The sequence below is a fragment of the Manis pentadactyla genome, chromosome 11 (assembly GCF_030020395.1).
Source record: "Manis pentadactyla isolate mManPen7 chromosome 11, mManPen7.hap1, whole genome shotgun sequence".
Taxonomy (NCBI): Eukaryota; Metazoa; Chordata; class Mammalia; order Pholidota; family Manidae; genus Manis; species Manis pentadactyla.
In genome coordinates this window covers 31,258,354-31,272,454 of record NC_080029.1, presented here as the reverse complement: position 1 = coordinate 31,272,454, position 14,101 = coordinate 31,258,354, and the positions used below count along the sequence as shown (strand labels likewise).

At 38.4% G+C, this 14,101-nt stretch overlaps 1 protein-coding gene across 1 annotated transcript in view; it reads right to left on the bottom strand.

Annotated features, from left to right (window-relative positions):
- Window positions 1-4,306: 4,306 nt before the first annotated feature.
- SYNJ2BP (synaptojanin 2 binding protein) overlaps window positions 4,307-14,101 on the bottom strand; it is a 39,880-nt gene continuing 30,085 nt past the window's right edge. Inside the window, exons 3-4 of the mRNA XM_036913338.2 lie at window positions 8,757-8,852; window positions 4,307-6,873 (exon numbers count right to left, since the gene is read on the bottom strand). Coding sequence (XP_036769233.1) covers window positions 6,733-6,873; window positions 8,757-8,852 — 237 coding nt within the window. The 3' untranslated portion in view covers window positions 4,307-6,732. The remainder of the gene's footprint in view (window positions 6,874-8,756; window positions 8,853-14,101) is intronic.

The following is a 14,101-nucleotide window of genomic DNA, read 5'->3' as shown; positions in this document are numbered from 1 at the left end:
TAGACCCTTCGCCTGCCATGCCTTGAAGAGCCCAACCTAGTCCACTGGAAGATGAGAAGCTATGTGGAGACAAAGCTACGCACCCTAGCTGATAGCCAGCACTAACTGCCGGACAGGGGGGAGAGGCCATCTTGGACTACATACTCCTGTTCTGCCATCAGATAAATGCACTTGCATGTGACCCCATATGATGTCAGCAGAAGAAACACTCAAACCATAGAACCTTTCAAAAAATTACTAAAAAATTGTTATTCTAAGCCACTTCGTTTTGTAGCTTTTTTTTTAATGTGACTGGTAACACACCTCCTTTGCCCATTAAAGGAGAAAATGGTCATTCTGTACATACCTATAGTTATAGACAAGCACTTTGACTCCAGGTCTGAACTTCGCTTAAGCCATGTGATAGAGCAATAATGACCAATGTAATTGCTTTTTATCTTTTATATCAAAATCAGCTACATGCAGCCACTTAGGCAAAAGGTCAACATTCAGTTCTGACAAGCCTTTTTTCATCCTGTGGTACAAACCCTTTTCTGCCTTCTATGTATCCTGTAAGGCTTTTGGGGGTTGGAGTGGGGGGGTGATACAAGTAAGAGAGTAAATGTTGGCAATTGCTTCCAAAGCTCATATAAATGGTACTGCTACTTTTATTGTTGTAGAACATTAAACATAGTCAATTCCTTATTACCTATAATGGAAGACTGGGATAGTGTGGTTGAACCAAATTGAGCATACATATTTTCTGGAATGATGGGAAAGGGAAGTGGACGTCTCACTGGCCTGAAGTAAATCCTCAGGTCTGGCGCTAATTAGCTGTGTATCTTGAGTAACTTACCAACTTCTTTAAGCTTATCTATAAAAACAGAATTGTTAAAACTGCCTTGCATTGTTGTGAGCATTTGTTGGCATTAATTATGCAAAAGGACAGCCCAATGTAATGTCTCGCACCATGGAGAAGAGACAGTATAGTGTCATAGTTACGTATGCAAATTCTGAAGCTAGACTGCCTGGGTTTATATTCCAACCCTTACATCTAATAGCTGTGTGACTTAGGCAAATTACTTAAATCTTTCTATGCCTCACTTATCTGTAAAATGGGGATAACAAGAGCAGTTACAAAGTTGTGATGAGGCCTAAATGAACACATGCTCACAACTGTAGCAGAAATACTGATAAAAGCTCAACTGTTAGCCAGTGATATTAGCAGCAGTGATGGTGCCCTTATCATTACTTCCTTATCTTCCATGTCAAACCTAAGCCCTATATTAAGATTAATTTTTCTTCTTTTCATTGTTCTGTCAGAGGTACTACTCTAAGAAGTTGGCAGAAAAATAAGGAGATACTTATTCAACAATCTCCAAAATAAGATGGAAAAAAAAAGATTTTAAAGATTCAGTGACAAATGCAACAAGTTTTTATTGAATGTCAAAACTGAACTAGGCAGTTAGATACACCGTATCTGTAGCAAAGTTTAGGAGAGATTATTATCTATTTTGATAACCGCATTAACATTTTTAATCAGTAGTGATATTCCCTAGAAGATAGTTTTATGTCTATGTGTCTTCCATCTATAGGGCATCTATTTGATCTGATAATCTGCTGTTTAGATCCTGGCAAGCATTGTGACATTAGGATGAAAGTAGAAAGGAAGCAAAATAAGATTCATAAGGAAAATAACTTATAAGAACTAACACGGTCTGGTGGCAAAAGGCACATATACCCTGTAAGAACTCAAATTCAAATCAATTAAATTGGGACTCAATTCTGCAATTCCATTCACCAATCTGCAGACTAGGCAGAAGGATCATCCCATTTTCCTGTGATTGGTCAATACATTTAATGATTACAATAAATACAAAGTTCTTTTATAAATCACTGTTTGTTAATGACTGACTTGCATTTGAAAACATACTTCAGCCCTCTCCTCCAGCCTTTTACCTCTGCAAAAGAGAACAGGAACAGAAAGGAAAATGTTCAGCAACATGGCCTAGTGTTTGCTACAACTGGATTCCTTAGACACAGTAACGCTTGCAATATAGATTATTACAGTATCATCAAGTGCATCAGGAAAGCATATCAAGTGCTTGATAGTCTACATATAAATATCAACATCAGACAAGAGTCTATGGCAGTTAGGAATCTGGTTCCAATCAAAACAGATTTCCCTAGAATACTGTCTTCCTTTAGATTACAATTGCCCTTTTGGATGTGAATGCTGGTCACAGAAAGATCTGGAGAAGAAAGAGAAACAGCAAAAGGGGCTTACCCCAGGATAGTAACCAACTATAAACCTATTATGGGTGAGAGGTAGAGAGCTTCATAACTCAATCTTCTGCTTCAGGAGATGTTAGAAAAATAGTAAGATCACCAACAAATACTCTTCCACTTTCAGATGATGAGCTATTTCAGATTAAGAGTGACTTTATCTTGTTTAGCCTTATATGTTCAGCACCTAGCAGGCACTCATGTTGAATGAAGGAGAAAACCCTCATCCATCCAAGATAAATTTTTGACTAAAATTGACTAGAATAAAATCTTTATAGGCCCCATATGAGATTACATGAGCGCCACTCCCCCACATACTTGACAGCCTGGTGTTCCTTATGGTGTTTCATTTCTTTAAATATATTTTTTAATTGTATATTTACACAATAAAAACAATGTCCAATGTCAAAAAACATTCTCTAGTTTAGAACTATTGGAAGTAGTCTCAGAAGAGTTCATCTATTAATTTGATATTAGGTCTTTCTCAGAATATTCTGTAGAATCTCCCAATTTTGCATGATGCTTGCAATACCCTTCGGCTGCCCATCAGTTCTTCCGGTCCCAAAGAGAGAAAATGGAAGTGTACTGAGATAAAAAGGACAGTTTTGTGTATGTTTACATGGTGGCTACACTTAAGACATACATATGAGGCAGACAGAGCACCTCTGCAGACTAAGTCTTTGATCTGGGTTAAGTCAGCTTACTGCTCCAAGACTTGGTTTTCCCATCTCTAAAACAGATTCATCCTAGAATCTTTCTGGGTCCCCTTAAGCTCCAATGTTCTGCGATTTGGTTCTGATTTAACAGATGCACAAACTGAAACACTAATACATTTGCTGGAGTTTGTTCATTCCTTAGCAAGTCAGAAGCTAAAGAATGCTTCTTGTTACTCCATATCTATACTTGGGACAGAAGCTCACAGAGAACCAGGCTCTATAAAGGCCCAAGTGAAATTCTCATTTTTGGCTGGAGCAATGCCTGTGTGTAATTTAGCAATTTAAATAGCGTCCAAGTTCAAATGCCATAGAATGTTTCTTACTGACACTACACATTAGAAATCACCTGATGAGTTTTATTTTACTGCTGCCTGAGTCCCACTTGCAGAGATTCTATTTAATCTGGACATCAGAATTTTTATAAGCTCCTCAGGGTACTTCTAACCTGAAAAGTAATACAGTGACAACTATTGGCATGGAGCAATGATTCTCAAACTTTGAGGTCAATCAGTCACGTGCAGGGATTACTGAAACTCAGGTTGCTGGGTGCCCCACTCAGTTTCTGACTCAGCAAGTCTGGGGTGAAGCCCAAGAATTTGCTATTCTAATAAGTTCCCAAGTAATGCTGATGCTTTTGTCCAGAGACCTCACTTTGAGTGCTGCCAGAGAGGAATATCGTTGATGGTGATACTACTGCTCATGAGTTTAAATCCCAAATCTATTATTACCACCCTGGTAATCTTAGAAAAGTAATTTATTCTCTTTTCTTTACATTAGATCTCAGAATTGTGAGGTATTAACAAATTGCATGCCAATCAGGGTTTAGTACAGTACCTGCCACAGAATGCAGTAACAGATATTAATTTCCTTTTTCCATTATACATGGTTAGATGCTGTGATCAATTAAGTTAAATAATCAATAGCACAGATTAAAACTTAGCAGGGAAAGAAAATAGAGATTGAAGCAAACAATATATTGCTAGAATTATACAAATAATAGGATGACAAATTCAATTTTAAAAACTTTGATTATACTAATTTTGGTGGTAGGAACATCAGATAAAATCTACAAAGTGATAGCAATATTAGATTCAATCTATAAGGAGCATGAATTTTTGTGGTGACTAACAATAGACTCCAACACCTCATCTAAAGTAAGTTTTCTAGAGGATCAGAAATAGGAATATAATTGAATAGGATACCTGCCCCAAACTTTACCATATTGATCTTTAAATGCTATTTCACTCCAGGAAAAAAGAACTAAATTATTAAAGTGCATCAGAATCCTTATTACCAACCAAAGCAAAATTTCTACCAATAATGGGACAGGATAGGAGTTTTTATTTACATATACCAACAAATATAAAGAACTAAATGGCTTTCTTTTCTGCTTGCCATTTGCTTCATTGTGTACATCTCAAGGTCCTCTTGGGAATTAATGTCCAAACCCTGAGAAGAATCCTGGGAGGTAAACAGGTCCACAGCAGAAGCTGCTGCACAGGCCTCTAGAGGGACCAGAGGCTGTGCCTCCACAGATGGTCTAGTTCAGGTGAAAATTGGAAAGCTGTCAGCACTTTTGTGTGGACCCTAAGAGAGCAACTAAGTGAGTTTCACAGGTCCTGAAGAGTTCAGGTCTAAAGGCATATGGCATTATCAGGACTGTTTAAAGCAAGTTGCTCCCTCTCACAATAGTTAACCCAGAGGCAAGGTCTTACTGGACTTTCTCATTTTTAAAAGCCTTCCCTTTCCACTTGAGCCTGATGCCATTATATGGCAGCCTTCTTTTTCCAAACTCCTAATAACGTGATGATTGTCTGCACATCTTTGCTGCTGCATTTCTTTTAGAATTGTTCTCAGTGGTCACTTAACCTTATGTTATACTTTTAACTTCTCACCTATTTATGAATTCTCATAAGACTATGAGCTCCTCAAGGTTCCTTAACTTGTCCCTTTCTTCCATGAAACTTTCTCAAGTGTCTCAATTTCCAGCAATTGTTCCCTTTTGTTGTCTGCAATGTAAATTTGGCACCAGCTTACATTGTTGTCCTACCTGTGCAGCCAATTCCATTTTTATGTACAGATATTCTCTTCCTACCTGGAACCAAACAAACCCATTAGGATGGAGACTACATATTTTACTTCTTTGTAGAAGTAAACTGATGTCCGATCAACATTTGTACAATTCCTACTAGATAAACCTTGCTAAAAACTGGACAGAAGTGGTTGCCTGAAGGCAAGTCCTCATACTCTTGCTGTCAAGATTACATAAAGCCTATACTCTGGCCTGTATATTTGGAAGATGGAAATGATTTTCTTAAAGCCAGACTAGCCTTGGTTCAAACTTTCCTTACTGCTTTAAAACCAACTTTCAATATCACATGAATAGAATAGTCCCCACCTCATTAATATTCACAGGTTCCTTAGTACCCATGTATCCATATTCTTCTCCAAAGGTTTCCCCATGAAAGTTCCACCAAGCTTCCCTACCCACTAAAGCAAACAGAACTCTTTTCTTCTCCTTCCCTGCAAAATGGTTTATTCATTAGAAGCCCATAACTAGTATTTGGAGCTTATCAAAAAGCCAGTAATCCAAACCCTTTCAAAGTAACTGGATCAGAAGCAGAGCTGATTTCATGCCTCCCCTGCTAGCAAGCAGTTCCTTCTCTCAGATTTTGTCTGTCACTAGGAACGGAAAAGACTGGCAGATGGCCTGAAAGGGTTTAGTCACCACCTTGGAGGCACTGTCTTATTTGCCTTTCAGAGTTTTTCCACTGGGTTGGTTTGGCCCATCACCATAGCTCTGACCACAATCATTCCAACTGACCCCTAAACAGGTTGTGGGGTACGAAAAATCACTAGGATAGCCCAGAAATGGGTAAGATTTATCTTTACATCTCCAAGTTTTTTGAACAATTTGGTTCATACAAAGCTGGATTATGGAATTTTACCTCAACTTCACCACAGTTACTATGAAAAGAAACACTGTTCTAAGATTCTTATTTATTTGCTTCAGTTGTCTTTTCTTTCTTTATTTTTTAATGACTCAGATTGGGCATCCTCTTTTAAGGCTCACTCTCTCACTCTCACTGTATATCAAAGTCTTCAGTTAGGATCACCCTGTACATTAGAAACCTGGAAACTGCAGGGTAGCCTTCCACCTCTTCATCCTCCATAAGGCATCACTATTATACTATCATATATGTATATGTGTGTGTGTGTGTGTGTGTGTGTATAAATATGTATTTGCTTTCTTAAAGAAGTTAAAAATGCTCTCCTCATTATCCTTTGATACAGGCACCCAAGTATGTAATTAGAAATTAATAAAGGCCACAAAAACTTCCCAAGGAAGATCATTAAAAAGAAAAATCCTCTCTTCCTCTTATACCACACAGCTGACCTTTGAGGCATGCCAGCTAAGAAAAAAGTTATCAACCATGGTGATGGGAGGACTGGACCTTTCTGTCTTTGGGTTGTAGCTGAACTTCTATTGGTGGTCTTAGTAAAGTATATAATATCTCATTTGTTCTATGCAAGTCTTTTCTTCAGTCTTCCTTCACACAAGCCTTTACTCTCCCATTAGAAGATAAGGATTCGGAAATTCTGGACAGCAAGGTTCTGGTTGGGTGGAAGTCTCTTTAAATCATGTGTCAGCTATGCAGAGATGGAAATATGTAGGAGAATGGCAGGGGAGCAGGGTGAGAGAAAGAGAGAAATGTATCTTCATCGGGAGTACTGGAAAAAAGCAAGCTTCTCAAAGCTGTTGCCGGTATCTCATGAAGGCCCAGGCTGCCACCACGGCAAGGGCAAGCACTGGCACCAGCACCATAGCTATGGGAGTACCACTCGCCTCCCCTTCACCTCGATGTCCTGTAGGCCCATTCTGCACCTGTAACTAGAAGGGGAAAAAAACATTAACTCTAGTGACCAACCTCTGTTTAGCAAAACTGAAACACCCAGGTTGATACATTACCTGGGACTACAGTTTATAACCACCCAAAGCTGTAAACTCCATGCACTATCAGGCAGAAGGTGTCCTCTCTATTTGTCCTGGGTTAATACATCAGTATCACTGACTCTTTGGAAACAAAATAATCTGTTGGAGAGGCATTTAAAACCTTGCTGTGCAAATGACCTAAAGGGACTCCTGAGAATAAATCAGACAACCTCTTTGTATTTCTGTACTGCTTCCACTAGTTACATGTGTATCATATCAGGAAAATGAAGATATGAGATGAAGCCTATTGACCCTAAAGGGAACCTGGAAATTAGTGGGGTAAGGGAAAGAGTGGGGTCTGCATCTTTTTAGAAATACTGACTTAGAAAGATTAGCAGTCATCAGAGTGCAGTAAGAGCAAATCTGAGCAATGCTAACACAGCTGCAATACCATTATTTGGAAATACTTTCCAACTCCCCAAAGGCACCCACTCCCTCCTAAGATGGGGTCATGTCCTTCATCTCCTATTCTGTAATACTGGACACAGGTAAAGGTGAAACCCTCTTGGAATGGAGGTGAAAGACTCAGAAGTAAATAAGTAAAAAGAAGTCAAAACCCAGTGGTTATAATTTTCCATTGCCTAAGCATTCCCTTCTGTGGCTGGTGGTGTTTTGTTATTTCAGTCATTTTTAAAAAGGTGACATTTCTTAATATTAACTTCTAATAGCTAACTTGAACAATTATGGTACCATCTTGTTTTGGTTAGACTTAACCTCCCCATTAAATCCATGAAACTCTGACCCAATCTGAAAGGCAACACCACACAAACTACCTTTTTATCCTCTATCCCACCTCTAGATCTTTCATTCATTTCCTGAAGAGGTACCCTGAAAGGGCATGCTCAGCAGAAAGACACTGATTTTAGGGCTCGGCCAATTCCCTGATGTAAAGGATCTGTTTTAGGAGTTACTAATGGATATTTCCTAAGAAGTGAAGTATATACCTATATTTACTTATCTTTATCTATTACATAAATTCTCCCATGCTTTAGAAACAGAGAAGACACAAGGCAGAGGCAGCTGATTACCAGTATTATCTCCTATCGACTTGTTTCCTAACCCATCATACCCAGATTCCACTTGCACCCCTGGCTCTTTTCTCAGTTTCTCCTTTTCATGCCCAGCCCCCTCTACTTTCTTAGTATCTCTTACTGAGCTCTTCTGCAGCCTCTGAAGCCGTGGTGCTACAGGAGGATTATGTCTACCCAGGCTTCTCTGCCCATCACGCAAACTATAAAATACTAGGAACTAAGAAGTAGAGGTGCGGATATGTGTTGCCTTGTCTGAGTTCTGAATTCCATCTCCTTTTTCCCGGAGCTCCCCTTCGAGCACTGAGCTTTGGTCAAAAGCGTCACCAAGTTGATAGGAAAAGGGTTCATGGTAGTGAGAAGGAAAAGCACATAGTGGGTATTAGAAAACCCACCATCTCTTTGTACTTGGAATTTCATAAATGAGAATGGTCAAGGGCAGGCATATGTTCCTTCCCTGCTAAAAAATAAAATTTATTTGACTGTATTGTTTTCCCCATCTACTTTAATTTGGTTGCCAAGTTTTATCTTTAAGGCACATTACCTTAAAGCTAGGTTCTGGGTTCCAAGCATAATGCTAAGAATTTCCTTTAATGATAGGCAGAAGTCCCAAAAGACGCCTGCCTGTAGCAGACAAGCTCTTCAAGAGTGAGACTGAAAGAAGAAAAAGCCAACTACAGATTACACCCCAGGGTTTATTCACAAGTATGGTATAAAGCCTGGGCCAGGCTGCTGGCTGCACATGACACCTACCCTGTGCTGCACTCGCAGGGACACAGCATAGCCTGCATCACGGAAGAGGCCTACAGCGTCCTGGTGTGGCAGGTTCTTTAGGTCCTTGCCATTTACCTGTCAGAAACGGTGAGGAAAGTGGTAAGAGAGGTAGAAGGCGAACCCTCATTAAGTCAAAGATTTACTTTCATCTTTGAAAAAACAAACTCCTACAGAGCAAATTCCAAGGGCTAGGAGAATGGGTAAAGTTACTTAGAACTCAGGGTAACTTTTTTTGTTTTCAAAGCTATGTTTTCCTAGAACTGAGGTTCCATGGGCCGTATAAAAAGAATATCTTCCAGGCTATCACCCTATTCTTTCTAATACAAATCCCCTGCATTGCCAGCTTCAACTTTAGAAATAGAACTCTACAGAACTCCCACAATTTATTTTGATGTGGTGCAAACTTTCTGGCCCATTTTCTGCTCACTGTCAATAACAGCAGCAGCAAGAACATCTAATATATTTATTTAGCTGTTTCTGTGCTATATGCTTTACATTCATATAATCCTATGAGGTAGACATTATTTTTATCTTGTTTTCACAAATGAAGAAACTGAAGCTTAGCAAGGTAGGTAATTTACCCAAGTCATAGTAAGGGTAGGAACTAGGGCTAGGGTTGTTAAATACTGGAAGGAAGACGAAAGTACTCTTGCATTTTGCTGCTCCCTCTGCACTATTATTCCTCCACCTTGACTCACCAACTATTCTCTGCTCAGCTTAAATTCAAGCCACTGACTTATTCAATACCCTCATCTTCCTTACCACAGTCTTCCTTCTCTATGGGGTTCATAATCTTCCCTCTACTCTATCTCCTGCCAATATCCTAGGTGAATTAATCTACTAACATGTAGGTTGAATAGACTACCTTCCCAAATGAATGGTTTCCAGCTTTATTCTGTTTTAGTCACTAACTGGCATAAGCCTTGGACTTCAACATCAGCATGCTTCAGCTCCAGTATCTCAAACACTTAAAAAAACTGACCATAATCTCTACTCCCTTCACACTTCTTATTCCTCTACTGAATGCCCTCTTTATCCTCATCAAAGCTTTAACCTTTCAGACTTGACTTGCATCCTTACCCAACTAGGAGTTCCTGTTATTTCAACAAAGCACTTGGTAAACTACTAGAATCTCTTGCCCCAGTGATTTGCCATCTTTCTAACCCTGGGCAACACAATGCATTTACTTGCCTTATCATTAGTTGTATTATTCCTGGAGAAAAATACCCACAGATTGTCTTCCCCAAAGACTGTCTACCTCTCTTATTACTTACTGCATACACATGGAATCTCCACCATAGATTTATGCTAGCTGGCTCCTGCTATATCCATATGGCCTTTTTACTCATCTAGTGACACCTTGATAAACATCCAGCCGGAGCTGTTCCAGACCTTTTCTACCATCAAACTTCAGCTCCAATCCCATCTCTCTTCCCAGCCAATAACTTTGCCTTGTCTTTAAGAATACTGAGAACTTCTCACAAACATTCCATTTTCTTTCTTTCCCCTTCCAAGTCTTGATACCATTTCACTGCTGCTTTCCCTTTGTTTTTGAACTAGATCTATTTCCTTTATCAAGGCTAAAGCATTCATTGGTGCTCTTGGTCATATTTCTTCTAGCCTCCTTACAGAATTTAAGCAGTCACTTTCTCTTCTGGATTCTTAATCAATATCACTGCTCCTTTTCAACTAAAATTATCTTCATCAATAAAGAAAGCAAAATAATATTTCTTGGAACCCTCCTTCTCATTTACTGAAAAACTTGTTGAAAGATCTGTTGGTGTGCACTGCCTCCACTTTCTCAACACCCATCCCCCCTTTATCCCCTTGTAATCTCATAATATATGAGGTGGGATGGGGAAGAACATGCTGTCCTGCAGGTCAACAGGACCTCCAATCACCAGGTCCTGCAGCCCTTTTTCAGTCTTCAGACCATCTCCTCCCTTTTGCAGTTCTCTCCTGTCTTAGCTTATGAACATTCACTCAGCTCTCGAAAGTTTCTTGAACTCTTCCATTTCAGACTCCTCTTCCCTTTCTTCCTTCCTTTTTAAGGTAAATTAATATATGTGTCCTCTTATTTTCTCTCTCATGGTGATCTTTCACAATTCCAACTGTAATCTATAGGAAACTCTACTTCTGGATTTGCCTATTTCCTGCTGGGTACCTGTACTTAGATATTCTGCTAGATACCAATTCAACATATCCAAAGCCTCTTTATAAGAGGCTTGCCACAAAACCAAATTATTCTGATTTCCCTCTTATTGCCACTATTATTCCTTTGGACTATAATTTTGATAATACTTTTAAACTCTTTCCACTGTCAATCTTCACATACAGTATATTGCCAAATTCTATAGTCTAACAAAGACATTACTCATGCTATTTTCTTTCTATTGCCTCTTTCTTTAGGCTGTGGATCGTTTTTGTTGAACTACTGTAATCAATTTCTTGGATTCACTTTTCTCTAGGTCCTCCCCCATTCTAAGCAGTCAAATACTATATCTCCAGATCAACCTTCCAAAGTACAATTCTTTTTATACCACTTTACTACTCAAAAACAGAAACAAAGTTGGGAGCAGGAGAGGAAAGAGGGGATGCCTGATTTCTCATTCCGGTATGCAAAGTCTTCCAAGAAACAACTCCAGCCCACCTTTCTAGTGTAATCTCTTGTTACTCCCTTTATATCCTACCCTCTAGTTAACTCATGTGACTCACTCACCCTGGGACATAAAACATATGTTCTTGCCTTCAGCCTGTGCTCAAGCTACATCCACCATCTGAATACTCTTCCCTTTGAAAAACTTCTATTTCTCTCCCAAGATTTATCTTAAATTGGATCAGTCCTACTATCTGTAGTATAGAAATGAATACAGGTTTTCCAGTTGATGGACAGGGATTTCATGCTACCAAGCCAGCTTCTGATTATGTCTTGGATTTCTGAGTAGGTATGCCAAAGGGAAAGAACTTCAGAGTTTCTAGACTCATCACAATGAGTTCGTAATGACTCAATTTTCTAGTTGATTGGGGATGGGGATAGGTGTGAAACTGCTGATTAGTGAAAATGCTCTTAACTAAGCTAGCCCCTGTGGTAACTGTATTTTGCATTGTAAGAAAATAGATATTTTCTCTCAGAGACAAAAAGTTAATGATGCAGTCATGTCAATGAATGCCAAGATGTCACAGGTCAGTATCAGAGACAAGTTTCATAGTAATATAAATTCAAGTGGGAGAACTAAGCCACAACATGACACACTCAATGGCAGGAACACTGACTTCAAAATAATCTTTGCCATAGTTGTCAGTAATAATTACCAGGAATAACTGCATTTTTATTATCATGTCTGGAGCTGTCTATTCATTTTATTTACATGTAATAACTTAAGACTTCACAATAGTCCTATAAGTTAGGAATCCCTATATTATAGGTGATAAAACTAGAGACAAATTGCTATATAACTTGTCCATGGGCATAGAAAATGAAAGTAGCAAAGCCAGGATTCAAACACAAGCAGCCCAGCTCCTTCATTTTTAAACACTAAACTATAGATACTGACATTGTAAGCAAGGATTTTATTTCAGCAACATTATCATTATCTATCAGTTACATTAATGTAAATTGAATTTTTATTGGTTTTGCAGTTTTATTTGTATCTAATTATGTTATATATTTAAAACATTTTAGAGTTATGTAAAAACCTAAGGTGCTTATATATTAATATTTTACACATCTGTAATACTGAAGTAGCATTTACATTTAAAAAGTAATTTAGTTAAGTGCAACTTTGACAAGGCCTTACTAGATAACTCCACTAGACGTAACTGATTTACTGCTTTGAATCTCCATACTATGTAACTATCTTAAAGCTCAAACTGAACTCTGCCTTATATCACTTCTCTACTGTAAATAACTTGGAAAGGTTGTATCTCAACTCATCATTATAACCCCTGTAATACCAGAATAGTGCTTTGAACAACAGTGCTTTAGTATAATAAATGTTACATGATTTCCTGAGGTTTGGTTGCAGAGTACACCCTGAAAAGCCATAACCACACAAAGCCTGACTGAAAGAGTCTCAATATCACACAAAGCTGATGGCCTGGAAGGCCTGGACTCTAACAGCAGCTTTACCTGCCAAAGACTCAGTGTGTAATCTTGGTCCTCACTTGAGCCTCCTTCAGCTAACAGGAAAGAAAGACATTGGAGACATCAGACAAAAGAAGGTGCTATACAGGACAAAGGACAATTAGGCCTCTCAACCTTCCCTGTGCCTAAAGGTATCTAATAAATGAGGACAGAGGCTCTCAATATTTGATAAATATTGATGATTACTCAACTCTTCCATTCACCAAATCTAACTGCTTTTTAAAACTAAAACTCCAAACAAGAGGCATTATAGAAATGCACAGGGAATTTCTTTTTTGAAAAAAAAAAAACACTTTTCATCCCTTGCCCAAGATAAACTGTCCCCATAAAACAGTGAGCCTTCTTCTATTGACAATGTCATCTCTGCTCCAAAGTCAAATTTGCTTTCCAATATTTCTCCCTCTAAGCCTTTTTACAAATTCTACCTCATGTTGACTAACCACCAAAATTCTATAGATTTTACCCCAAAATATATGTAGAATCCACGCTCTTTATCACCAGCCTTCCTAATATAGACCAGAGGCTCTCAAAGTGTGATCACAGGACCAACAGCATTAGCATTAACCTGGGAACTTGTCAAAAGTAGAAAAGAGTAGGCTAGTAATCTGTGCTTTAACAAGCCTTCCAGGTGATTCTGAAGTTTGAGTTAGTGCTAACCTAACCACCTGAAATAGTCTTCTAACTATTTAGTCTTTTAACTATTTCTAACTCTATACACAGCCTACTTACCTTAAACTATTTAGTCTTTTAACTATTTCTAACTCTATACACAGCCTACTTACCTTATTTAATACATATTTTATGCATACACAGATTTCACTGATGATTTCCCACTTCCTGGAGTAGTGATTTTTCAAATATGGGTCTGTTGACACATTACAGAAGATAGTGACATCAATCAGGTGGGTCAAGGCCAGTATTTAATTTTTAAAATTAGAAGAAAACACAACATTCAGAATGCAGCACATCCAGAAGAGATAAATACTATTTTGTTAAATTTTGCTTCAATTATATGTGTGTATATGCATGAATACTTCCTTTTACAGGTCATAATTTAAAAGGCTTAAAGAACACTCGCCTATAGCAAATGTTCTCATATTTTACTCACAGTCTCACCTAGGGATCTTGTTACAATGCAAATTTTGATTTGAGTAGGTCTGGGAAGGTTCCTGAGACTGCA